The sequence below is a fragment of the Peromyscus leucopus genome, chromosome 1 (genome assembly GCF_004664715.2).
Source record: "Peromyscus leucopus breed LL Stock chromosome 1, UCI_PerLeu_2.1, whole genome shotgun sequence".
Lineage (NCBI taxonomy): Eukaryota > Metazoa > Chordata > Mammalia > Rodentia > Cricetidae > Peromyscus > Peromyscus leucopus.
This window is the reverse complement of record NC_051063.1, coordinates 16,642,058-16,669,875: the sequence shown is the minus strand read 5'-3', so window position 1 is coordinate 16,669,875 and position 27,818 is coordinate 16,642,058. Positions and strand designations below refer to the sequence as shown.

Below are 27,818 nucleotides of genomic sequence, written 5' to 3'. Positions count from 1 at the left end.
AAGCTTTGTCCTTCATCTGGTGGAGCTCCACCGGGCTGGACAGAATCACTTGGGCTTCAGTGGTTCTCAACCTGTGGGTTCTAGCCCTTCGGGGGTCAAATGACCCTTTCTAGGGCCAAAAGAATGTTTCACAGGGCTCACCTAAGACCATCAGAAAACACAGATTCATACCAGTAGCTAAATTACAGTTATGAAGTAGCAAAGAAAATAATTTTATGGTTGGGGGTCACTACAACATGAAGAACTGGTAAGGGTCGCAGCATTTGGAAGGTTGAGAACCACTGGAAAATATCATTGAAAAAGAGAAGGGTATTCCAGCAATGTCCCTTTCTAGAAAGCAGATGCCATTTCAAGGACAGCCCGTGGCTTTGCAGGTAGGGAGTATATGTAGGGTGTGATTCCTGGAGAATATTTACCAGGGCTGGAGGTTTTCTTGCTTTGAACTGCATGCTGTTTAATTGTGCCTGAGTAAGAAAGTGTGACTGATGTCATTACCAGGTTGGAAGTTGTTACTTATAGATGCTGTCTGTCCCTAGAGGTGCTATATCTATACCGTGCTTCAACCTGGCCCACCAAATGTTCCCCCAAAGCCCAGGATGAGCATCTGTAATGGGCCACTCTGTTCTCATCCATGCAGCAACACAGCAGTGTTCTGGCAGAGGACATTTGTTTTCATATCGAACTAACACACACACATCTCACATCTGTAGCTATTACTTCTCACCTCTCTCAGTTCCTTTACCTTCTGTGGGGAGCATAAAGGCAGTCTATGGAAGCTGCCCAGGAAAGTCCACACATCTTGTGAAACTACTGGAAAAACAAGGTCACAGAGCTTTCATTCCGGCACACGTGGTGCTTATAATGCTGCACAGAGGAAGCCACACTGGTGTCTGAGAAAGGAACGCCCACTCCCGAGGCTAGCCTTTTGGAAAGGGGGAAGGAAAGTGCTTACAGTGTAGAACCAGAACTTCACAATGGGTGCATTGTAGAACTCATAGATCTTGCGGCCCACGGGGATGAGGCGGTGCCTGCTTTGGACTTCTTCTTCATCTTTTTTTCTGGATGACTCCCCATTGTTTCGCCCCAACATCGCCTATAGTGGGAGAGAATGGAGACCATTATGGTTGGGCTCTCTAGGCCATACTGCCGAGGAGGAGTGGATGCTCATGACACCCAAGAGCTCACAGAACCCACATCGAAGAGTATAAAGGCATGCCTTTCCTCTGTGTGAGTTTGCACTATATTAGTATAAGCTGTGTATTTCTTCTAAGGATGGAAGGCTTGGGTGATAGTTCTTGAGCCTTCTTTTCTTTTACAACCTGGACCCTCTGAGTGAGGTAGGCAATAGGATAGGCATAGAGTTCTGAGAGGGATAATAAGCACTGTTTGGGAAGGCCAGGCTACAAGAATCTGTCCCAATTCTGTTACTTTCTTTACATATGTTTATGAGACATGTGAAACCTGGATTCAAATTCTGTCTATACCTGTGTTAGTGACTTTCCAGTCAAAGGTGGATTGATTGGACCAGCATCCATTATATATGTATATATATAAAGAGCAGGAGTATTCAAGTTACAAGTCACCTGAAGTGCTTGAAGTTTAGTTAGGCTAGGAATATCTCTACCCATACCAAAGCATGGGCATTGGTCCCTCCATTTTAAACCTTGTAAGACTGGAATTATTGCTGTTGCCAATTTTATGGTAACTCTGGAGTATACTGCCTTCCTCTGTAACCAAGTGGGTTAGCAGAAGGATTTGAGGCAAGCCTGATCTGCAATGGTCCTCATCTATAAGCTTCTGGAGATCTCCATAAACATGATTCCCTTGTTGTTTATCACAACAGTAGCAATATGAGTAATAATGATCAAATATTGCAAAAACAGCGGAATCTAAGAACAGGAAGACACACCCTGTCCAGATAGCAAGCCAACAGGATGTCCCAGAGATGACTGGAGATCCTAGCAGTAAAGGCTTGTGGGCTTTGGATGACCCAGATGGGAGGTGAGTGCTAAGATGAACACTCAGAATCTGTGGACTCTTGGGAAAGTTATTTCAACCTCTCCGAGACCTACTTTCTTTAGCCATAAATTAGGCTATGGTCCTCGGGGGGCCTACACATTGACATCTGGCACCCAATTAAATGCTCAGTTACATGCATGCTGTGAGAGTCTATAACAGGGCAAAATATTGACTTTAATTCTTTGATATTATTATAAGATATATAAGATTAATTATACATTGGTAGAAAGTTGAATTTTTTCTTTTTCGTAGATATGTGATGTGTACACATGTGCACGCAGAGGCCAGAGGAAAGTATTAGATGTGCTGCTCTATCACTCTCCACTCTATTCCCTTGATACAGGACCTCTCACTGAACCTGGAGCCAGTCTGGTGGCCAGTAAACCCCAGTGAACCTCCTGTCTCTGCCTACCCTCCCAGCACCGGGATTACAAGTACATGCGACCGTAGCTGGTGTTTTATGTGGGTCTGGGGACTTGAACTCTGGTCCTTATGTTTTCACAGCAAGCTATCTCACCTGCTGAGCCAACCCCCCAAGCCTGGCATTCTTAACAAATGTGAGAATAGGATAAGACATGCATTATAGCCGCTCAGAATTGACAAAGATTTGGGGTAAGACACAGTCCTTGGCACATAAGTTTGAAATTAAGAGGTCTAATTATAGTAATGATTGCAGTTTGTTGTGAAGTTGAGGAGAGAGATAATTCCTTACGTGACTTAGTTTTCAATCACCTGACACACAAATACTAATGTTAGTTTCAAGCATTTCAATGATTTCCTCATAGCCAGTACATCCAACTCTATGACACTCACAAATGGTTTATGTCCATCTAATAGCATTTCTGGGGAAGCAACCTCCATTCCTTTGTAGATCCTGGTGAGAAAGGTGCCTTGAGCTAATGGATAGGAAGATTTCACTCAATGGCTAGCATATGTATCTATTTTCATCAGTGAACTGAGTCAATATTCTGATGGGTTAAGCACAGGGGAGTCCAGGAGAGTCCTATTAACATTAGTCACTGGCCTCAAGAGACTGATGGAATGAGAAGGTTGTCCCATAGTTTATGTAATAATTATTCTTCTTCTAGTCTGCTTATTTCTATGTCCAACAATCCAGTGCCATCTGGGGATATGATGGAATGAAAGTAAAGATAAGTTGAAGGCTTTTAGGTATCTTAGGGAGTGATATCTTGGGGTCACCTCTAGGAACAGTGACTTTCCTGGCAAAGCATAGGTAGCCCCGGCGCTCTGCACTGGCTGGGGCTGTTTTAGGCTTAAGTGAAGGGTGGCACATTTACTTGGTCATGCGGGGGAAACAAAAGCATTGCAGGCTGCCTTTTCCTTTGTTTCTCACATATGTTCCGAGGGGCAGGGTACATTTGCAAAGTCTTGCCTTTCATGGACTTTACCATTTCATCAGTCCCAGCCTCAGCAGCGTAACTCTGAGTTTGTTGATTTCTTTTCCCTGTAGTCAAATATTTCCTTGGACATTGCTTAAAGCAGAATCTAACAGGGCCATTTATGTAGAAAAGAAACACTTAAAATAGAAAACAAAAATATTTTCTCATAGGAAGAGAGGTGTGAACAGGGTTGAATATATATCTCATTGTTCAGTGCAGATCTGAGACCCTGCCAGCTGGACGCAGGTGTCAAAGTGGAGAAAGAACCTTTGAGGTGAATTAAGCTGCTAAAGGCTACGGAACATGGTGCGAGTGGAGAATGATATTCTTAGGTGTCATTTTGGAGGCAACCAAGGATGTCCTAGTCTCGGAAAGGGTGCATTCAATTTGCTCGAAGCTCAAATATCATCCCTGTGAAGGGAATGGGCTTGTCCACATGCTCCTTTCTCCAATCCCGTCAAGGGTGAGATGTTCACTAGAGATGCAGCAGTGGACAGAATCTGCCATCAGGGTGAAAAGAGGCTCCCTTTAAAGACAATGCTGCCCCACTCAAAGATCGCAGCCCACACATCCTCACCTTATTCTTCTCTGTGAGGTTTCTGTTCATCACGATACCTCCTACTCAGGTTCACAGTGAACAGTGTTAGGATCTATTCCCTGGCAAGCCCATTAGGCTCTGGGACTGGAGAGACATCTTTTACTGTGGCTTCCTGAAGGGTCAAAGTCCCCAAATCTCTTAGGAGACAAGGGAAGTTCCTTCCTCTACCCAGCCACCGAGAGCATCATGCAGCTTCTGGCTGTCCTCCCGGAATGTCTGCCTGTGAGGGAGCCACACCATACTTGATCTGGGATGCTTGGCATCCCTTGGAGGCTCTATACTTTGTGGTGAATTAAATCCACTAAGCAGGACTATCAGAGAATAGAATAGAAAATAATTCTCTCTTGCCTTTGACAATTGACTGAGGTTATTAAATGTATAACAACAGGCAATGGAGTTTGTATGCCTGGATTCTAATCTCGCCTTTGCAACTAACATCTGGGTAAATGTGGGCAATTTAATCTCTGAGTCCTTGCTTTCTAATCTGGGAAGTAGAACGATATGAACCTGATGGGCATGATGTGGTCCCATGAGTGAGGTCAGACAGAGTGAGCAGCACCATTTCAACAACATAAGCAAATATTTGTTAGTGTTTAGTTGTTAGTCTAAGTAGTTTACATGTATGTGGCTAAGTCGGTTACTCATTAAACCACACAAATACCTGCAAGGCAGACAAAACTCTGCTCCCAGTTTTGAAGGGATGAAATTGTGTTTAAGGTCACAAAGCAAGTAGGTGAAGGGGCAGCATTCTAATTGTAAAGCACATACTCTTTCCCTCTCTGCTGAGACAGCCAGCAAGAATTCAGAATCAGCACTAACCATGATTAAAACACCATTTCTCATCTGAGGGGTTCAGAGATCAAAATTATGACATGATCTGCAGAGAAGGCAATGTCTGCTGCTATTGCAGGGCAGGGCAGATGCCTACATAGATTTTTACAAAGATCTGGGAACTGAAACCAAAATTGGCTTTTCATGCAGTGAGTGAAGGGTCATATCTATCGACAGATTTCCAGGAAGGGGTTCCTAGAAAGAAGTCCTGTGCATATGGAAGAAGAACATGCCTAATGGTGGTCCCAGTGATGAGACTCATGCAAAGTCTTTTTTTCTCCTGACCCAAACCAATTTTTATCTTCTCTTCTTACAGCTCCTTCTGGGTTATTGCTCCTGTAGCCAGTGGCTGGGGTGGTGAGGGAGGCTGAGGTGCTTCAGAACCGTCCCTATGGAGTTACTGTGTGATGCAGCTCTCCCAAGCTATGAAGCCCTATTGTCCCTTTAATAGCACAGGCTATTTTTAGCCATTGGACACAAGCCAGTGGCAGTCATGTCGCTTGGGTGGGGGCTGTGGGGAAGTGGTTCCATGCACAGCTGTCTTGTTCTTTCTGCAGAACAAAGCATCCATGTTCTATAATTGTACCAGGAAGCACTAATAAAAGCTTTCCACACAAACCTCAGAATTCAATTAGTGATGCATTTGTGACTTTGACCCTGAAGACAGACACAGGCTTAGCTTCCAACCAGCAGAATGGCCCCAGCTCAGCAAAGCTGGCTGCTCACAGCTCATTGCTTCCCGTTCTTCCTTGTGTGTTAAGACTGCCAGTCACAGTGTCATGTTTATAAACGGACGCATGCCTGGAAAATTGAGGGCGTCTGGCTTTGAATTTCTCTGATTTGCTCTGCAGTACCGGTGGCAGCAGGACTTCGTATACAGTTGCATCCTATAGCCATGCTGTTTCCACACAAAGAGGAAACTTTTATGATACTGTAATCTCACACATGATTAGATCCGGCAGGAGGCTGGGGAACCCTTCTCTCAAGCGTGATTGAACCTCGGCAGTATGAATGTGTGAGTGGACTGCGGGAGTCACCCCAGGCAGAAAAGACGCATGGTGTTGTTCTTACTGTGAGTTCCATGTCCTCTTCGTCTTTCTCCTTTGTGGTCTTCTCTGGCTCCTCCGGCTCCTTCTCTTGGAGATGAATTTCTTGGGCCTGAGTCATATAAGGCATGTCATCTTTATTCTTGAACTCCAAGCTGAGAATTGAAGGAGGAAGTAGAATTCCCAGAATTACCTAAAGCAATAACAATGATAATAATAATAATCACATTTAAAGGATTAAGATTAGGGTGGTTGCTTAGCATCAGAGAGCCTGGGGTGTGGCATATGAGTATGTGTGGGTGCACATACATGCACACACACAGGTGTTGGACTTGCTGTACAGGAATGTGGATACCTGGAAATCTAAACACACAAGAAAGTGACTTTTTGGACCATCTTGGAAATACTTATTTTGCCCAAATATATCTTATCCTATTAATTCTTACTTTATGGGAGAAACTGAGGAAAGAGAGCTTTTTCAAAGCAAAGGTGGAAAAATATGAGATCTCCATTTAGTCATTAGACAGCACTTGGCCTTGTAAAATCAACTCGTACACGCACTGGTATTTATTTGTGAATATATCAAGCAGAGGTGATGTGTTAGCTGATGATCTCTGTAAAGTATTGTACCTCGAAGGCATATGTAGAAAATCATTTTATCTACTCTGGAACATTCTGCTGGCATTAGCTAATGTACAAACAGAAACATCCCTCCCCACAGAGATCTCTGTATTCATCAAGCATAGTTGGCCTCCTCACATAAAAGCCCCAGGAAAGCCAACATTGCCTCGCTCTCATGTGTAAACACTGTGTGAAGCTCAGTGTCAGGATGCTCGTTACATAGGCCTTTCTCCATGGCAGAGCAATCTCCTCCATCGGTGGAAAACAGTGTCTTCCCTAGTTTCTCTCAATTCTAAAATGGCTCTCTAAGATGAGCGTCCTTGAAGACACTGCACCAAGGGGAGGAACTCAGACAAATCCTGAGGGGTCAGTGCGTATCATGCTTCCACGGGGACAGTCCTGTGGTTCTGAAATACCCATGGGGACTTAGGGCCAGTCAGGAGAAAAGGGTCAGAAATGACTCTGAATTATAGGTGCTTTGGGAGGCTCAAATGTCATGCTGGCAATCTTCATAGAGTACAGTGTCCTGTCCTCGGGGCTGAGAACCTGCTTAGCTCTCCACCTGAGGCCAGGCCTGGCAGCTACTAGCGGCTTGACTCTGGAATATAGTACATGACCCACTTTTTAGAACCATTTTTTGTAACTTCCAGCCAAGAGCCCACAAGAAAGGTGGAGTGGGACAAACAGTGCTGGTCCAGGAAGACAACAGTCAAAGAGGGCAGGATGCAAAATTGTGGTGTGAGTCTAAAGAGCTTATTTATGTGTATCATGAGCAACACGGTCCCCACGACGTCATACTGTATACTAGCAATTTGTTAAGAGAGTAGATTTCAGCCAGCCTTACCACATGCAAAAAAGGGTAACTGCAAGACGACGAATATGCCAATTTTCTTGACTCTGGTAGTTATTTCACTGTGTATATTAAAGCATCATATCGTGATCTTAAACATATATAATTAAAAACTGGCATCATTAAAAATTAAACTAAACAAACACCCATTTTTCTCTTGTTCATTTCTCTTTTTAAAAATTCTTTCACTTTACTGTTTTCCTTGAAAAATCACTGAAAAGGATTAGAGGAGGCAAAAACTGAGCCGAGTGTGTAGCCCAATGGTGAGAGCTTGCCTGGCACGTGTGGGGCCCTGAGATCTTCTCTAAAAGGAATAAGGTAAAAGCTTCCACCCAACTTTCTATTCTTAAGATCAAGTCCCATACACGGTCTGTTCAATCCCCGAGAGAACTGCTACAAACAATTAACTACATATCTTCTTGTTTTTCCTTAGTTAATCTATATAGCTATCTCTATACAGCATCTTAAAATGGGCTTGGGTTGTATAGACTGGCCTGTGACTTGCTTTTCCTCATTTGAGACTAGATCAAGGGCTAGGGATGTAGCTCACTGCCATGTATGAGGGTTTAAGTGAGTAATGTCTTGATATACAAATCTACCTCAGCTTTAGTTCAGTTAAAATTTCTCAAGCCCATGCTATCAGAGCCCATGTCTCTATGATATGACATAATGCAAGGATAGCCTTGGTGGGACCAGGAGGGTATTCAGCCTCCCAGGGTACTGAAGGGTGGCTTAGGTGAGACTCCTGTGGTAGCATGGCTGTGCAAGAGTACAGTGCCCCTATGGGACCTGTGTGTACTCTGCATCTTTGGATCTGAGACAAGATTCTAGTTTAGTAGGCCTCAAGATCTGCCCTCAAGACCCCCCATCCACAGCCTGTGAGGGTAGAGGTAGAACAATGAATCAATGATTAGAGTGTATGCCGACTGTCTTCTTAAATGTGACAGATCCCAACTTCAAATCCTTGACTCTAAGTGAAAGTCACATCTCTACGGAGATTCTAATGAATGGTGGTGGGTTAACACCACCTTCCAACACAAGATAACCCCTAGACCCACCATAGATTTGGCTCGGAAAATGCCAACCAACCCCTGGACTCTATGGCAACAGATCTTTTTTAGGTATGCTGACCTTGAGGCCTGAGTTCTTGCGCATGCGGAGCCGGCCCATCCACATGTCAGTGAGCAACATCTGGCTGCACGTGTGTGCAATGAAGTCACGGTGCTTGGCAGCCACAGCCAGCTGCAGGCATGTGGCATTGCTCCAGTTCTTCAACTCATATGTTAGCAGTTTCATGGCCAGCTGCTCATCCTGCTTGTAGGATTGGTCCAAGAGTTCCACAGCCAGCTGGCCAAAGTCCCTGAAAGACAAAGCATACGAGAGTCATTCAGGCCGACTTGGAGACTTCCATGAACAAAGATGGGCCCCACTGTTCAATTATGAAAGGTAGCTTGCTGTGTGAGTAGCTGTTTAAATCTAAGGTTTAGTCTAGTCACAAAACCAACCAGTCAACATCCTTTAAGTATTGCTGTGTGTTAGATACCATATCTAGAACTGAAGATGTTAAGTCGAAGCTTGATTCCTGCACTCAAGACCCCTAATTCAGGGCATGTGAGGATAGAGGCAGAATAATCAACCAATAATTAGAGTGTAGTATGTCTTCTTAAATGTGACAGACCTCAAATTCAAACCTTATTCTTGCCAAACATATATGATCACAGCCAAGTTACTTAAATTCTCTGAGGGATGATACCCTTAATTGGATGAAGTACATGATGATATGACCTGTTGCTTGGGGCAGTTGAGAGGATGAATGAGATCAGTGTAATCTCTCTGTACCTTTATGTAGCATTGGGCACAGGAAGGGTAAATTACTCATGCCCACCCTCTGTGTGCTCTAGTGGGGTGACTCTTTTGTGGAGCTCAGAACTTCTGGCACCTGGAGTCTACCTTTCCTTCTTCCCCACCCTCTTCAGGAATGGCTAGCCAACCTGGAGTTGTGGTTCAGCTCCTGGGAAATGTCGTCAACCATGTCATTCTCCGAGGCCTCGTGAGCCATGGCTTTGCAGAGCTTGCAGGCCACCAAGGCTTTGGCCATGGCCTCCTCTCCATGCTGCCAGAAGAACAGGGCCATCTTCTGCCTCTTCATGAGGACAGCCCACACCATCAGCTCATGGAAGGGGAATGGGAAGTGGTTGATCTCAGGGTCATCCAAGTCAATGTCCACCTCTTCTTCACGCTTCTTGGTTGTCTTTCTTCCTCTCCTCAAGGGAATGTCATCCTGCAATTTTAGAGTAACAAGTACAGGCTGAGTGGAAAGTGAATCAGATTAGTTCATTACACACTTCATGTACACCTTCCATTGGCTCAGCTCTAGAATCACACTGAAATGGACCAGACCAGTTCTTATCCTAAAGAGAATCACAAGCTCCTTTGGGGCTAATTTAAAAATAAGACTTAGAAAGGCATACTCAACTACCAACATGTCAGTTTATGCTTTACTTTAAACAAAACAAAACATTTTCTAAGCTGGGCATGGTGGTGAAACCCTAAAATCCCAGCAACACCTTGGAGTCAGAAATGGGAGGATGAGAGTTCGAGGCCAGGCTGGGCTACATAATGAGAATCTGTCTAAAAAATTCCAGATACTTTCATAGGCCATTTTCTTTCTTTCTTTCTTTTTTGGTTTGTTTGTTTACTTTTGTCCGTTCTTCTTCCATAGGTGTGGCTGTCTATATCTCATGACGGACAGCATTTCCATTTTTCTTTTTTTTCTGAAAAAGCAAGGTATTCTATACTTATGTTTTCACATAACAACAATAAACAATGAACCAAAGATGAGAACAAAACTGCTCAAGTTTCTGCATCCCTATTAGATGCATCTGCGAAAGTCTTTGGATCTGTTGCCATTTGTAAATCTTTCTAATTAATTTTGCCTATGGAGTTTATACACTTGGTTTTTCAAGTTAGTATTTACAATAGGATTTATTTATTTTTGTTTTCCCCCAATGCTAACATAAATTCATTGTGGAATTGTAAAAGCTACTGTGAGATGCTACCATGGCACCTGGAAAATCTTTATTTCCTTGTTTTAGAATCATGCACTAAGCCTTACTATTAAAATGAACTCATATATTTTTTAAATATGTGAGAAAGAGAATAATCGACACTAATAATTTGAGCAAACACTAACCTCCATTCCCAGCAGTTTCAAGGCTTTGGGCTGTTTAAAAAAACGTTGTGAACAAAGTTAGATTTCTTTTCATTGAGGTAAGAAACGAATTCTACTATATTGCAAATAAGTAATATAAGTACTCTACGGTATCATATAGCATTAATTTTATGTCACTGAGTAAACACAATAAAAGGAACATGTTTTTTAAAATTTTTTTTTAGGAGAATTAGGGATGTTGTGATTTTGGTGAACCACAGTGAATTAGGAAACTGAAGTGAGATAATTGAAGGCTTACAATGACTTTTGTGGGTTGAAGTTTCTTTCCCTTTCCTATAACTGTCCACTTGAGTGGTACCTCCAGGACATCCAGCACTTGAATAAATACTATGGTCTGAATGTTTTCTTCCTCATCCATCCCCATCATATGATGAAATTCTACCTGACAGGTGTTGTTATTGGGGTGGGTATTTGGGGGACAGTGTTAGGTCATGATGGAAGACACCATTTAAGAAAAAGTTATATCCTTATCAAAAAGACTGATGGGAGCTTGTTTTTTTTCCCCATGTGAACACACAGCCAGAAAGTGCCATCTGTGAGGCAGAAAACAGGCCCTCAGCATAAAGTCAGTCTGTTGGTACCCTATTCTTGAACCTAGAGCTGTGGGCCGTATGTTGATGTTGTTTATGAGCTTATGGTATTTTGTTACAGCAGTCTGAGCAGAGAAGACATAAACAATGAAACAATCAACAGATCAAACCAGATATTTCTCAAACCTCTGGAAAACTATCATGCAGACACTTGGAGTATAATTCAAAACATTTGTTTAGCTGCTTCCTCTGGCTCTCTTCCAGCACTGCACAGTAGAGCGAGGGGGTGTGGGCCAGAGCAGGTGCTGCTAGAGGTACAAGTGGCCCCATGGCTGGGGAACATTAGCACACAGGAGGTGGCTTCCCTGGCCATGCTGGGAACGTGTGCAAGGGCACACCTGAAGGCCACAGAGAAGGCCACTCGGGAATTATAGAACTTGCTTTGTATTTAAGAAGGGGAGAACAAAAGAACTCCATGGACCAGGAGTACCAAGTCTGTGTTCTAAGTTTATTGGAGAAGTGGGTGTCATTCTGGAAACTACTGAGGCCGTAAGAATTATAAGCTGACAGTTCCTGCGAATTTGATGTGATTATATAAGTTAGAATAGCTTGAAGCTGTCTCCCTTCTTTTCTCTTTTGGCTTCTAAATTACCACAAGTCTAAGTTTTTTGTCTTTCTTCAAACTTTTTGTTCCCCCTTTCCCAATTTTCAAATAGCTCCACAAAATACTTTCATTAGTGAAAACTTTGTTAAAAATAAAACAAAACAAAAACAAACAAACAAAAAACCAGAAAAACAAACTCAAAAACTTCATAAAATAAAGGGAAAACCATAAAACTCAAACATTAAGAAAATCATAAACATTTTTTTTTTTAAAAGAGAGAAAAAAGAAATAATCATGCCCACTACCAGCTGAGACTGGCAGCTCTTGGGATGTCATTTTGGGGTCCTCAGGGTCCCCCAACCCCTTTCAGGGAATGAAGTCCAAGCTATGTTTCTAGTAGTAACACACCTTTGAGATTCCACGGTGTTCATGAAAGCCCAAAGCTGTGGGGCCCTAAGCTTGACATGAACAAGGACGGTGGAGAAGCTTAGCTACTGTCCTTTGAACCCACTGCTAGGCACAGAACGAACCAACCAAATAACATCAAACCAAACAACCAACCAACAAAAACTCAAAACAGCTTCACTTAATGTCCTCAAGACGTAAACATTGTAAACACTGGCTAAATTGACCTATGAAGACATGGTCTAGACATGCCCTATTCCCATCCTGTGGGATATAAGTGGAAGCTGTCCTTCCTGGACCACTTTTGCCACAGACCGACCCAATGATTCCAGAGGAAAAGTGCAGTTTTTTTTTTTCCTTCTGGAATTGAGTTGCAGACATAAAAAAAAAAAAAAAAAAAAGAAAAAAAAAAAAAGAAAAGCAAAATGGAAAACCAAAATCAAACAAACAAACAAACAAAAACCCCCAAAACAAAACAAAACAAAAAACAAATCCTTCCCCCAATGGAAAATCATTTTTATTTGAAGGAAAGACTAGCAGAGAGACTGCAGCAGCAGGCAGACATTTTTAGGATGATCAAAGTGGGACTGTCACCTCAAGGAAAACAACAGATAGAATTTGTTTGGCCAGTATTTTAAATTTAATAATACATTTCAATAGTTTGAATGGAAAAAGAGGGAGGTGCACCTTCTATCTTTTCAATTCATTTTCCCTTGGAGACAAGAGGCCAAGTACCCCAAATCTCTCGTCCCCAGTCTTCCCCAAACAGCCTAAGATCATGCTAGAAGCTCACCCGTTTGGGGCCAAACAGATTGTGGTAGAGGGTCCGGAAGCGCTTGCGCGTGTAGTTGCAGCGGTAAGCCCCGCCCATCAGGTACTCAATCACCAGGCCAATGTCTATGAGGCTGATTCTGTAGTCCGGGGGCAGGTTTCCCTGTTGGGGATGAAGAGAACAACAGACAAACCCAAAAAGACGGCATGGTTTACTAAGGGTTCAATGGCAAGTGTTTTGTAACTATTTTAGAGTAAAAATTATAATGAAAAAGGAAACATGAATGTATTATTATGCTGGTTAATTAATTCACCTTAAAATAGATCCAACCGAAACCTGGATACTCTCGCTTGGAAAGAAGACATAAGTTAAATAAGAAGATGTGGTAATCGCCGGCAATAACAGAAAATCAAATTATTTATTCAAGTCTTCAGCTGGGGAGAAAAAAACACCAGTGTAGCAGAAAGAAACACAGGCTAGACAAGGCAAGGGCTATCATTCCCAGCTTCTAGATGCAGGGTCCCCTGATGCTCCTGAGCCTCTCTCTGACCCAGGCCTGTCTCTTGCAGGCGCTTTGTTTTCTCCCCACTCACAAAAGGAAGACTCCTCTCAGAAGATGAGTGTCGCTACCAGGGCGAGGACCGCTTAGAGATCAATTCTACTTGAACACCAGACCTCTGTTAGCTGGTCACATACACTGGCCCACCCCCACCCCACAATAAATAATAGGGAACAGTGTCAGCATTTCATCGTGTCAGAATGGAGCTCTATGAGTGTCCCTTGTGCTTAAAGGGTGTATGTGTGTGTGTGTGTGTGTGTGTGTGTGTGTGTGTGTGTGTGTGTATGTGTGAAGTGTGACAGGAGAAGAAATTTTAACATTGGAATTAAAACTTTCACAAAATTAAGGTGGTTTTGTCACCTTTTGTTGCAAAATAGCTTTGTTTGGTTGCGGGGAGGGCATTTAGGATGGAGTCCAGGACTTTGTACATACTAAGCATTTTAACATTGAGGCACATCTCTAGCCAGAAAGTAGCATTTCTAAAGACACCAGAAGTATGGTGTGGCTTTTAGTTTTTATTAAAAACATTCTTTTTTTTGAGTGCTGGTTCTAGGAATGGAACACAGGAACTTGTTCATACAGATGGTTCAAAAGAGGATTCTTGGAGCCCAAGAAAACTCTTCACTCTGTTAAGTCAAGGAAGAAGGGATGCGCAGTGAGTTGAAGAGGGCATAGATGACTTGACTGGCAGCTCTCACTGCCTGGCTTAATTCCCGATGCAGGCCAGCATCCTCTGCCAGTGATGGCCTATATCATACACACTGTGGGGAATTCAGTGACTGTGTGGAGATCTAGACCATGTCCTACCTACTTCAGTGTGTTGGGCATCTGTATGCCTCATTGCCTCCTCGGGTGGCTTCTGATGCAAGCCTGGATTTTTGGAACCTCTTCTCTACCACCTAAGGCTCAAGTGGCAATGGCAGTTCACCTAGGGATCTCCAGAGTGTGATATGGGAATCTCTGTAGGTAGGAAATCCATCAAATTGGTTAAAGGAGGCTTCAATGTAGCCTGTCATTAAACCTATAGTTTTAAATTTTTCTTGAATATTTTTATATCTTTATACTTGCCATGACTTTTATAACATGTGGGGTGTGGTTGGTTCTTGTGATTTTTGTTGTTGAAAATATGTATCAATGAAACAATGAAATTAATTGATGTGTCTGGGATCCAGCCTGGGTTGGGCTTTTTGTGTCATGTTCTCTTCAATGAACTTAAGTAGCTACATTCTCTCTCCTCATCCACCCTGGTTGGGGTAACTATGTCCTGGGTAGTATCTAAAGAGAACGGCAGCCTTGCTTCATGATGAGGATGATGGCCTTGACTTGGTGTGGTCTGCACACATCAATGACAAATCATCTATATTGCTTATCCCAGGACACAACTGTTGGACAGAAGGGGAGCTTTCATGCATTTATGTCAAGAATTCTGGCCAGAGACATGAGTCCCCAGGACAAACAGCAATGGGCTAGACTCTGTTAGCTCAACCCCATGTGACTCTATCCTTTCTGTATCTCACTTTATGCTCTAAAATCAGGCGACATGGACTGTTGCTCCTCAGGCTCCGCCTGTTTCTAGAAGCCCAGCTGTTAATTAGCACCCATCAACTGCTTTTATTTTCTACTGCTCTCCATTGGGCAAAGTTCCTTGTGCAGAGTGCTCAAGGTTGGTGTCCCCTGGAGTATGGTGTGTGGGGTTGGGGGTGGTCAAGGAACCCACGTGGATAGACCTGTGCTCTCACTTCACCTGCTCTGGAGGAGGCAAAGAGGGTGAATGGCACCTTGAATGCCCAACAGGTAGTGACAACAGCCTTCTGGAGGAGTCTTCCTTTGCTTTGGAATTAAAAAAAAATGATACCAGAGCCATTCTTATTCTGTCTGCTGTTTCCTAGTCCTCTCCCCACCCTGTGGGTCATGACTTCGGTAATGGGCAAAGCCTCAAGAATGATTTCCCATTTCATGCCTTAACAACACAGGATAGGTCCCGAGATTCAAGTGATTTAATAGAGAGGATTGGGAGGCAGGTTGACAACTTGAAAATGTTGCCTTCATGCTATGAACCATTACTTGAAGGTAAAATTTAAGTCATGCCATGCTTAAAGATGTTCTCGAGAGCAGTTCAAACTCACAAGTTGAATCTGCTCTTCAAAATGAACTGTCTTTGAGTGTCAGCTCATGGTATGGCTGTCAGATTTTAACTGTTTAGGAACATTGATTTTTTTTCCTTTGAAATTTGTAACAAGCCTTGAAGACAAGCTTGTTTCTTCCAGGGTGTGGAAAGTCTTAAATGATTGCTGATTTTCAAGTTCACCAAAGAAGAGTGTGGAAAAGACTTGGGGAACAGGCTTGACAGGGGAAAAATCGTCACTGGATAGGACTCAGTCTGGGGAGCACTCGAGAAGAAAGGCGGTTACCCATGGTTTAGTAGACTAGCAAAGTAAAAAACCAGGCAATGAATTATTTTAAAATAAGAATGCTCTGACAAATTTGCATGAATTTATCATATGGGCTTATGAAAATCTCCTTTTCTTACCCAAAGTTTCAAAAACCCTTCCTTCCTTCCTTCCTTCCTTCCTTCCTTCCTTCCTTCCTTCCTTCCTTCCTTCCTTCTTTCCTTCCTTCTTCCTCTCTCCCCACTTCCCTCCTTTCCCTTTGTCTATTTCCCCCTTCTCTCTTGTATTCAGCAAAACTGGGTCTTAGTTCCCATGTAAATGGACTTTAAATCTTAATTTCACCATGGCCCTGTATTCTACTCAAATCACCCTCCTCTGGCGGTGAAGGACAGCACAGATAATCTGAAGTATTAGCACATTTAAATTGACGAAAGAGAAACTACTGCTTAAAACATCCGGAGCCACAGACTGAGCAGGCAGCTACTGAAATGGCGGGTTATGTTTTACAGAAGTGCAGACAGACTTGAGCCACTAGTCTAGTAGGAAAGCTGTGAGTAGAGTCGATGGATTTATGCATGCAACTGCTTCAAGGAATTGGTGTGACTTATATCAGTTCAAACTTCTGGTGGATGGAGAATGAAATTCTTTGCCACATTACTTATAGATTGTTCTCTAGAGATAAAAGAATTTGAGATCTTGAGACTGGCTTGGAAGCACTTCTCCTCACTCATTTCTGTAGGTTACAAAGAACAACTGGGCTTGGAGATAACCTGATTGGCTTACGTGATGTGATAATTACAAAATGTATCCTTGGGTTTGTAGACATCATTTACATTTAATTTAGAGATACCTCACTAGATAATACGTTTAAGGTCCAGAACTATGTTTCTATCTCATGTACGTGTGTGTGTGTGTGTGTGTGTGTGTGTGTGTATACATATATGCATATATATATAATATTTTGACTATTGGTTAAAAATTTCACAGAATAATATATATACCTGTAAGGAAGGAGGCCCTTATGACTCATTATATTCTTTAATTTTAAAAATTAAATGTCCCAAGACATTCTTAGATTTTAAACCTAGATTTTTGAATCCCCTGAGTAAGTACTTGGCCTAAATTAGGAAAAGTCATATGGGACCATGGGAGAGATTTGCGCCCAGATGTTAATTTCTTTCCCTTTCACATCTTTGAGAAACACACAACACAGAGTTCCATTTTCAGCTCATTTCATCCATGATCATAAACTGTTGATATGTCTGGTTCCTTTGCTGGTGAGAAAGCTGTATCTTTCTTTCTTCCAATAGCCAGAAGTTCCCCTTATCCGAGACAGGAATCTTCATTTCTTGTTTCTACTTTTTTTTAGGAGAAGAAACGGAACACAGGCATTGTCTTTGCCCTCCTCTTACTGGCAGTCTGCTCTCCAAGTGAAAGGAGAAACTGTTTCTAGGCCAGTTCAGAGCTATTCTGGGTGAGTTTTAAAGTCATTTCCTCCGGTTCCTAAGTCAGTGAGGAAATGAATGCTCACCCAACTACCCTCTCGCTCTATTATCCTGTCACTCTTAAAGGTCTGCTCTTAGCTCACAGCCCTCCCTCCCATGTTCTTAACATCCTTTTCTTATCAGTCTATAGCATTTTCAAGGTACATTAACAGCTAAGAAGCTTTAAAGGGGGAAGAAAGTACTCTAAGGGCATGCTGCGTGCCTTCTAATAAGACTCTCAATATGAACAAAAATGCAGGAGGCAGCTCAGGGAGCTTCAGCTAATGGATAGTGGTCTTGCAAAGTGGAAATCTATGGAGAAGAGAAAGGAATATGAGAGATCTTGATCATTTATACTCAAGGAACTATACTTCAAAAATCTCCTTGAAGATCAGGCAAGACCTTACTTCTGGGAAAGGGGGCAGGGAAAGCGCATGTGTGACTCCTTCCAAGGCTTGGGTTGGCTGATGGATGAGATTCTGGGACCGAAGCATAGCTGTATTACCAGAAGGCTCCACATTCTAGCTAGACACAGACTAGTCGGAGGTGAGTAATTGGTATCATATCTATTATTTTAGAAACACTCAAAATGATTTCTTGAACATGAGAGTCAAATGCTTTTCAATGGATATGTTGAGTATGTGGGACCCTAATCACCCGAGTTTAGTTTCCAGAAAAATTTAAGCCAGGATAAATTAAGCAAAAGGAAAATGTGAAGGAAAGGGGTTTCTTGGAGGCACAGAGGCCACTGTGGCTTGGCATGGGCCAGTCTGAGGAAAGCTGGGGTCTCATAAAGTGGTGATTCAGGTAAACAGGCCACACAGGGTCTGCTTCTCTTGATTTCAAGAGCTACAGGCTTTGCTCACAAAGTTGGACAGTCCTCATTACGGTTGTGTGGAAATGGAAGGGAGGTTTGGAGTAGCAAAGGAAAAAAAAAAGTGGATGTACATTTTGTTTTTGTTCTTATAACCTTTACTCATTCTTAACTAAGACCCAGTCGGTTAAAATAGGCTATATAGAAGCAGTTCCCACAGCCTCTGGCACTTTAAAGACTATATCAAAAGTTGCTTACAGTTCGTTAAGGGTCAAGTCTAGTTGAGACTTTCTATGGGATGATGTACTTGTCCAGTACTTTTGATTCTCAGTTGAGAATCAAACCAGTTCAGGGCTTGCCCTGAGTTTATGATGGAGAAGGAACTTAGTTCCTTGTCTAAAACCTGGAACATGCTTGGCAAGGCCATCAATGACCTGGGCCTAGGGCTCTGGGAGAACTGAGGTTTCTAATCATGGGAAAACCCTTCTTTCCCGTCCTTGAAGAGCTGTGGTGATCAGTCAAGGCTGCCGAGTCCGGGGTGCACTTGAAACACTCCTTGTTCCCTTTGGGCAGCTTGATTAGCTTCTCACTGACTCTGTCCCATTGTATGATAGTTTCCTGATGACGCTCTCATTTTTTTTCCTGCACACTGTGTATAAGGTGCTGCACTTAATTAGCTTGCTTGGCACGTGACATAGCTTGTGTAAGACTTCCTGATCCCAACTTTCCTAGCTTCTTCATTTCTGATCCTATGGTCCTCCCTCTCAAGAACCTGCCACTGAAGAACGACCTGCTGGTCCAGATCATTTCTCTAAGTATGTCCTTGGGTTCTGGGGTAATACTGCAGCATTCCTAGGAGACAGGGAAGGTCTACAATGTCTGTTTTGTTCTTTGGAGTTAAAGGTTCTGAAGTCAAGATACTCTTAAAAGAGACAGGCAAAAGATGCAAGTACATGCTAAGATTAAACATGACCTTCCCATGTTCAACTTTACATGAGAATATTATATAATGATAATAAAGACATTATAACCCTACTTCAGACAGTTTTTAAAAATTTATTTATCTTCATTTTTTGTGCATTGGTGTTTTGCCTACACATATGTCTGTGTGAGGGTTTTGGGTTCCCTGAAACTGGAGTTACGAGAGTTGTGAGATGCCATGTGGGTGCTGGAGGAGCAGTCAGTCCTCTTAACCACTGAGCCATTTCTCCAGCCCCCACTTCAGACAGTTTTTGTGGTGAGTAAATGAATTCAGGTGTGTAGAAAGCCTATGGAATCCTGGGTACTCATCACTAGTAGGCCTCACTCATTGCTACTTCTCTTTGATAAAGGATCTGTAGTGATATTAGCATGTTACCAATCACTGCATATTGTCATCACCTCCTTACCCTTCAACCTCCTCCATAAACTGTGAATGACTCACTTGCACCCACCAGCTTTAAAAAAAAATCAAATGAATAGATGGACATAAAACGTATTTTGGAAAAATAAAGTGTTGTGAAGATAGAATGCCGAGCTGAGCCACCTTTTCTCAGCTTCTGACTATACTTTATATGAAGGTAGATAGAGGATGTCGTGAGGAGCTGGCAGGAAGGTACTTCATGTGGTAAGCTACCATAGAAACTAACTCCCCAAACAGTAAGGGGCATTTGGAAAGATGTAGGTAATGACATAAATCCACGTTGGCATGGTGGAGAGCCTGGAATCTGCTATAGAAAAGCATTACATTCAATAAAAGCATCTCAAACCATGGTGACTGGAGGAAGGACCACAGCGGCATCGTCAGCAGAGGTGTCCAAGCTACCAAGCAGATGCGCATACATTGATCCGCAACGATGGGGGCTGGCAGGGACATGGAGACTAGGCAGCTCATGCACAACGGGTACAGTCTATGACAGGAAGCACTCAGCACAGGGCCTCTGACCTGAGGTCTAGAGGATTCTTACCTTTTTGACATCCCTGACCAAGTGGTACAATGTATTTGAGGGCCCATGTCTCTGAAAACGATAAAGAACAATCAAACAGTTTTGCTAGTCAGGGGCTCCAGGCGGTGACTGGAGAGGGAGCGGAAGGAAGGGCTCTGGCTGGTGGAGGGCAGCTCTTTGTTCTGGGTCTTGTTCTAGTTGCTCAGTTGTAGTTCTGTGACTTTGAAACTAAGGCTGGCTGGATTTTGGGATCACATGTTCTCCAGAGAAATGTGTTTGAAATTGTAGGTTCAAACTTTGTAAGGCTGATTATCAACTAATAGATACCTGGGCCAAATGGTGTGGAAAGAGCTAGTTTTCTAGCGAGAGAGAGCAGAGGGTTTTTTGACACATTGCCATAGAAATGTCTTAATTTTATTTAATGTAGTTTTCCAAGTTGTCATTGAAAACTTGTCTCAAAAATGCACTGGCCAGCTTTCTCTGCAAAAGGCCGGGAAGTCAATAGTGAATATTTGTGGACTATGCAGCCTTCTCAAATCTGCTTAGCTGTTATTATTGTGTGAAAGCAGCTATAGGCTATACATAAATGAGTGATCTTGGCCATGTTTCAATAAAACTTTATTCATGGTTACAAGAAATCAAATTCCATATAATTCTTTTAGGAGAGGGCTTTTATTGTGTAATCCCAGCTGACTTTAAAATCATAGCCCTCCTGCCTCAGCCTTCTGAATCCTGGGTTTAAACATAGATGCTACTCTCTCTGGCCAGATTTCATAAATTTTAACATGTCATAGAATATTGTGGCTTCCTTTGGTTGTTTCAACAATTCGATATAAAAGAAAGTCATCCATAAGTGGGAGGTGACCACTCCCAGGCTGTACAGAAATAGTGGACTTGTGGTAGCTCTCTGACATCTGACTTTAGGAAAAGTCATAAGCTAGCTGGGGAAAAAGAGGTCAGGAAAGGGTGTGCATGTATTGAGGCTTAGAATAAAGTAGATGATTTATTATTCTCTGGTCTCTCAGGAGGAGGGATGCTAAGTAAAGTACAGAATACCCAATGAAATTTGAATTTCAAATAAGCAATGATGCCCCATGCAATATGGGGAATATATAGTCAGCTCTCCAAACTCATGATGTCTGTATTTGTGGAGTCCACCAACTGGATTGAAAATATTTGTGAGAAGTTGTGTGTGTACTGAATATGTAGAGGTATTTTTCTTATCATTCCTTAGATCATTGGTTATCAACTTTCCTAGTGCCATGACCCTTTAATACAGTTCTTCATGTTGTGGTGACTCCCAAGTATAAAATTATTTTGTTGCTACTTCATAACTGTAATTTTACTGTTATAAATCATAATGTAAATAGCTGATATGCAACCCCTACAGGGGTTATGACCCACAGGTTGAGAAACACTGCCTTAGAAGATACAGGCCAATAACTATTTATTTGCCTTGTATTGGGTATTGTATATGAGAGTTCAAAATCCCTGGTTTAGCTGCTTCATTATTTAGCTTCCAGAGAGAGGTTACTTAAAAAAAAAATGGGTGATGTGTGTAGGTTTTGTCATTTAGATGAGGAATTTGAGCATTTAAAGGTATTTTTTTCTTTTGTGGTAGCTCCTAGAATGAATCCTATGAAGATACGAAGGACAACCATATTTATGCTAACAATCATTGCTTATCTGGAAACCAAATTTTGCTGGTGTGCTGCAGTTATTTGGTAAATCTGGCAACATGATCGGAGGATCTAAAACAGTGATAATGCTCTGGGGCTGAGATTCCTGGCCCCAACCCTGCTTGTGCAGACAGGCATCACAGAGCCTGCCGTGATGCACTTTCTCCTCATCCAGTGAGGAGAATAACACCCCTTCATCTGACAGGGCTATCTGACGATTCTGTGATGCAATGCTTCTTTATAAAGCTGTTACGTTGGGCTCAACATTCAGTAAATAATAGCATTATTATTATTGCCATTTGCTGTCCCATATTTTTTCTCAACACGGTACTGTAGGTGACCACCACCAGTTGATCTGAGTAATGAAACCTGTTGGTCTAAGGTCTTGTGACAGGATTCTTTCATTCTTCCCTAGACATTGGAAAGAACCTTTGGCCTTCCAAAACTGTCTAACTGATACCTCAGTTGTGGTGCCCAGGCATATTTATTTCTCACTGTAAATCTCAGTGTGTTGAGGCAAGACAAGGCTGCAGAGAAAGCAGAAACCTGGACCCACTCTGCCAGCTGGCTTCCTTCCTTTAGTGGCCTTAACATGAAGCACACTGCTCTTATCTGTCACCTACCTCTTGTTGAGTCCATAGCTCTATCGCATTGCACCCATGGTACTGGGACAGACATTGTATCCAGTGTGTGGAAAAGAAACTTCTGAGAAGAGGCTTGGGTTCGGTACTGGGCTCTTTTTGTTACCGTTATTCAGAGATTTAGGTCCTTCAATAAATTACTTCTCTCCTCTGACTATGCTTTACACTCTCATGACTCTACGAAATTCATGTTGAGCTTCGTATCGGTACAGAGGTATGGAAAGGTGGGGCTCTTAGGTGATCTAGTCACAAGGGTATCATCTACTTTGTAAGCTGAGTTGAGGTCTGGACAGAAGAGGGTTCACACTTCCATACTTCCAACCCTTCTGCCCTAAGAGGACAGTGTTTGTCCTTTGCAGTGGATACATTCTGGAAAGAGAGAACGGCTCTCACTACATAATGAACCTAGTGGCCCCTTGATCTTGACTTCCAGCCCCGCCTCCAGCACTGTGAGAAAGAAATATATGTTCTTCGCAAATTACCCAGCCTCAGGTATTCTGTTGTAGCAGCACAAACAGACTAAGGACCGCCTCAGTTTTCTCATCTGTAAAATGGTAAAACACAACATCAGCTCTTTAAACTCGGTTGGCTTGTTCAGCGAATTGCCACTGCAAAGAACAACCACCACCACAAAACATTTTTGGATGACTCGAAGATACTTTATACTGTCATGGGGAAAATGAACTTCGTTCCTCTGAGGATGACAAAATGATACAGGATGATACTTCATCAGCCTGCTTGGGTGCTTGGTGCTAAACCAACCCTCCTCTGCAACATTTGTCCCAAACACTCCCTGGGCTTACAGATTACATGTGTCCCGGTAGACAGACACTTGCTGGTGGCTTTGTGTTAGAATCTGAGAACAATGCCCTCTGACGATCACATCCCCTTTTGCCTAAGATGCCGACAACTGAGCAGTTAAAACAAGCAAAGTCCCAGTGACTTGGTGTCTGTTGGCTCTCCAGGTGTGAGGGGGTGCATGTGAGGAAGGATCCATGCATTACAGGAGAGACAGGAGCAGGGTCACAGGCATGGGGGGCAAGGCAGGAGAAGGTAAACAAAGAGAAGAAAAGCAGAGGCTGAAAGGCATCGTAGCTTGGCCCTACCGTGTTGTACAGTTCCTCTAGTCTGGAGATGGTGAGAAAACGGTGCATGCTTACTCCGTTCTCTATGAGTAATTTCACAAAATCCACTCTGTCCAGGACTAGGGCATCCAGCATGGCTTGCTCCAGGGACCCTACCTGTAATCCAAGACATTCAGTTAGTCTGCCCACAGCAGAGAAGTGCGTTCCTCATTGCTCACCCAGAGGGCTTAAAACAGACCAGGGACATGTGCCAATGAGAGAGACCCGGCACCCCGCCCTCCAGGGCCCCCTCCTGGTCCTGAAGACTCATGTCTTGGGAAACAGACATCAAGGACTTCCAGATCTAGGAGCTACTTTCTCCCCCAAATCTCTTGTTCTGGAGCCTCAGGACCCTAGGTTTTCCTCCTGAAGGATTCCCTGGCTGGTTTTCTGCTATACCTATAGAGGTAATCCTAGACACTCCTCTCTCTCCATTTACTTCTTCCTTAGGTACTGACTGAGAGCCCTGGCTGACTTGAGGATAGGAACTTAGGTAAACAGAGCCGAGGGTCCAATAGGTCTGGAATCTCTGTGTAGAAATGGGCACTCCAGAGGCAAACTCAACACGTTTTCTAGATGGAGTACTGACTGGGATTTATATTCCTTTTACAGTTTTCATCCCTCCCCCAACGTCCAGATTCCTTGACGAATATGCCCTCAACTAGCAGTCTGTGAACCCTAGGAAGACAGGTGCTCAGTTGCGGCCAGAGCTCCTAAGGTTCAGGGAGCGCTACTTCCAGGCTGCTGGTGGGCTGCCACCCGTGGGTACGCGTGCACATCACCCAATGGCCCATTTCCCAGGTTCTTATTTTTGGCACCCAAGCGACAGAAAAAAAAAAGCCACGGACAGTTATATAAAGCTTTGGTTCACTTGTGCTGGGCATCGGGCAGACCTGTGCTCAGTCACCAGGACCAGATGGTACCTGCACCCAGAGGCCTGGCCCAGTTGCAAACCAGCATGAGCGCCACCATCTGGCGACAACAGCTTCCTCCTTCTGCTCTCCTAAAAGATAACCAGAGACATACGAATCCCCTCCTTCCTTTATTTTAACTTTGTCTGGTCTGTGTCGTTAAAGATAGAACAAAAAGACAGGATTTGCTTCAGAAAATTGTTGAGAAGAGCCAGGGAACGTTTGGTGATGCACTTAGTTCTATCTTCCGCTAGGTGGCAGTATGTCCCCAACCATGAGAGGCGTGCCCTGGCCACACGCTGTGCTAAGCACAGGGTGATCTCTCCTCTCCCCACACCTCGCCCTAATTTTCTGTGCCACTTTCAAGGGTTCCTTAAACGCTATTGCCAAGCACGTGGGCTTGTCGGGGGTAACGATGTATACTCTACCGGCCACTGTTGCCCGTAAATGAAGATCTGGCTGCGAGCGATGTCAACTCTGTTCCAGGCTAATGCTAAGCTCAGTTGGTCTGGGGCAGATGCGTTGGCTCCTGTACAAAGTGGGAGAAAAAAAGAGGGCGAGAGAAACAGCGGTTAGCCATGCCAAGAAGAATCTTTCAGCCCCTCCTCCATTGATCCCAGGGGAACCTGAGGAGCTGCGTGGCCCCATTCCACTACTGACATTTTGGGGAGGATCCTTCTTTGTCATGGTGCTTTCCTGTGCACTGTAGATTTATTTTATTTTACTTATTTGTTTTTTTGAGACAGGGTTTCAATATGTAGCCCGACCTAACCTTAAACTCATGGGTACTCCCAGTCTGGCTTCCTGAGTGCTGGGATAACAACAGGTGAGTGCCTGGCACTAGTTGAATTTCAGTACCCAACAGCCACGTGTGACTAGAGGTGGAGGTAGCATTTGTATCTCTACAGAAGATTCTGCTGTGATAGGCAGTCTAGATGATGTATGTTGTCCACATGTGCAATCCTCAGCAGCTGTTTGTATAGCTTAGAACAGGTGCAGTCTAGAAGGCAGGGGGACTATCTTGCAACCCCTGTCCATTTTGTGGCTGGGTGAGCTGGGTGAGCTCTATAAGCCACTGTTCTGTTATCTTTGAAATGGGAACAGTAAGAATGATCCCATTTTATTCAACGGAGATGCTACAAGATTGAAATGGGATCCTATAAGTGAATTCAAATGCTAACTTTTGTTGTTGTTGTTGTTGTTGTTCACACTATTGACATCCTCGGTGTATGGAGGAAGAGACTTCATTGCACGCTGGTTCATTTTTACCTTACTGGGTCTCCTATCAGGAGGGGAGAAGGGAAAAGAGCAAATGGTCTCCTTTGGCCCAGAGAATTTGAAAATTGAACATATGTTTGGCAAACTATTGGAGATTTCCACATGTTGTGATAAGGAATGTCCCAAGTGGTACCGGACACTGGCTTTTGCTATCTGCCTTGGCCCCATGAAGACATCATCTCTAGACTTGAGCATCTTCATGGGTCCAAGTGGTACTGGACACTGGCTCTTGCTATCTGCCTTGGCCCCATGAAGATGCTCAAGTCTAGAGATGATAGAGTGACACTAAGGAAAGGTCACAAGGCTCCTAACAGAATAAACAGAAAAGTTCATTATGCTGCTGTGGCACTCCAGCCAGAGCCAGTCATCGCGAATTCTGCCCATCAGGGAAGGTTGGAATCCATATAAGGACCCACCTGCTCACTACACCATGAATGTATGTGACTTTTACCTGTTGGCCCTCGTCAGCCTTACCAGGAGATCTTTACACTATCACTATGCCAGCCCCCCTATCCATTCAGTGACAGCACTTGAAGGGGTGTCTAAAGCCCCCAGGTGTTTCCAGTGCACAGCAGGGGTAGAGAACTGCTGGCCCACATGTCTCTTTTCATGCCTACCCCAAGCCTTTTTCTTCTGGACTCTGCAACGTTGATGCCAAGAATCAGGCAAATGACTAGGGAGGTGTAAAGTGCTTGATAAATAAGCATGGGGACCTGAGCTCCATGCTGAGAAGGGACATAAAAACTGGGTATGGTGGTTTGTGCCTGTAATCTAGTACTGGAGCAGTGAGGTGACAGAGACAGGAGGGTCCCCGGGGCTTGCTGGCCAGTCTAGCTGGATTGATGCTCCAGGTTCAGGGAGTCACAGTCTCACAATAAGGACTAAGGAAGATAGGGAGGACGAGAGGAAGATGGAGAGGATAGAGGAAGATGATGGAGAGGACTAGAGGAAGATGATGGAGAGGACTAGAGGAAGATGGAGAGAACTAGAGGAAGATGATGGAGAGGACTAGAGGAAGATGAAGAGGACTAGAGGAAGATGGACAGGACTAGAGGAAGATGATGGAGAGGACTAGAGAAAGATGAAGAGGACTAGAGGAAGATGGACAGGACTAGAGGAAGATGATGGAGAGAAATAGAGGAACATGATGGAGAGGACTAGAGGAAGGTACCTGGTGCTGACCTCAGGCTTGCACATGAACACAAATACACACATGTATGCACAACTACACACACAGAGAGAGAGAGAGAGAGAAAGAGAGAGAGAGAGAGAGAGAGAGAGAGAGAGAGAGAGAGAGAGAGAGAGAGAGAGAGAGAGAGACTCAGGTAACTGCTAGACATGGTGGCTCATTCCATAATCCTACCATTTGAGAGGCTGGGGCACAAATGCTACCATGAATTCTAGACCAGCCTTGGCTACAGGGTGAGCCCTGTCTTGAAAACAAACAGGGCTGGTGGGATGGCTCAGCAGGTAAGAGCACTGGCTGTTCTTCCAGAGGACCAAGGTTCAATTCCTAACACCTACATGTAAGCCTAACACCAAGCTTACAACTGCCTGTACTACCTCCAGGGGATCCAACACCCTCACACCGACGTATATGCAGGCAAAACACCAATTTTCATAAAAACAAAAATAAATAAGGTATTACAAACAAACAAAAAACAAATAAATAAACCAAGGTGATTTATGCAAACAGCGTTCACCAGAGGACTGCTCAGCCCTTCTCCAGTTTGTGCATGCATGACTGACTAGTCCAGCACGCCCTTGCAGACCCTTGTGTCTCACCTCCACATTTGACTCAGGAGTTCAGGGGTGAAGCCTGAGGGTTTGTATTTCTTTTTTCTTTTGTCATAGAGGAGATTGAACCCAGGGCTAGGCAAGTGCTCCCCAATGAGGTACATCCCCAGCCCTGAGTCTGCATTTCTAACAGGCTCTCAGGAAATGCTGCTGTCTCTGTCCTTGGCCTATCCTTTGAGTGACAAATTCCTTGAGGTTGCTGGGTTGTGCTCCCTTCACAAGTCTGACTGCTGTCCACAAGTTGATGGGTTTAGTATACGCCGAATTCTTGCAGTGAATTGATTACCATTTGAAATAATATTAATTTG

At 43.6% G+C, this 27,818-nt stretch overlaps 1 protein-coding gene across 43 annotated transcripts in view; it reads right to left on the bottom strand.

Moving 5' to 3' along the window:
* The window catches only part of Trpm3 (transient receptor potential cation channel subfamily M member 3), an 834,738-nt gene that overhangs the window by 68,632 nt on the left and 738,288 nt on the right, over positions 1-27,818 (bottom strand). For 17 of the 43 annotated variants that reach the window (XM_028894749.2, XM_028894795.2, XM_028894968.2 and 14 more), the window contains 10 exons: positions 24,864-24,964; positions 23,507-23,641; positions 20,102-20,152; positions 13,222-13,257; positions 12,930-13,070; positions 10,559-10,588; positions 9,357-9,646; positions 8,497-8,725; positions 5,920-6,087; positions 953-1,093 (listed from right to left, as the gene is read on the bottom strand). In XM_028894749.2, coding sequence (XP_028750582.1) covers positions 953-1,093; positions 5,920-6,087; positions 8,497-8,725; positions 9,357-9,646; positions 10,559-10,588; positions 12,930-13,070; positions 13,222-13,257; positions 20,102-20,152; positions 23,507-23,641; positions 24,864-24,964 — 1,322 coding nt within the window. The remainder of the gene's footprint in view (positions 1-952; positions 1,094-5,919; positions 6,088-8,496; positions 8,726-9,356; positions 9,647-10,558; positions 10,589-12,929; positions 13,071-13,221; positions 13,258-20,101; positions 20,153-23,506; positions 23,642-24,863; positions 24,965-27,818) is intronic. The other 26 variants (XM_028894804.2, XM_028894853.2, XM_028894983.2 and 23 more) reach the window with 3 other exon arrangements.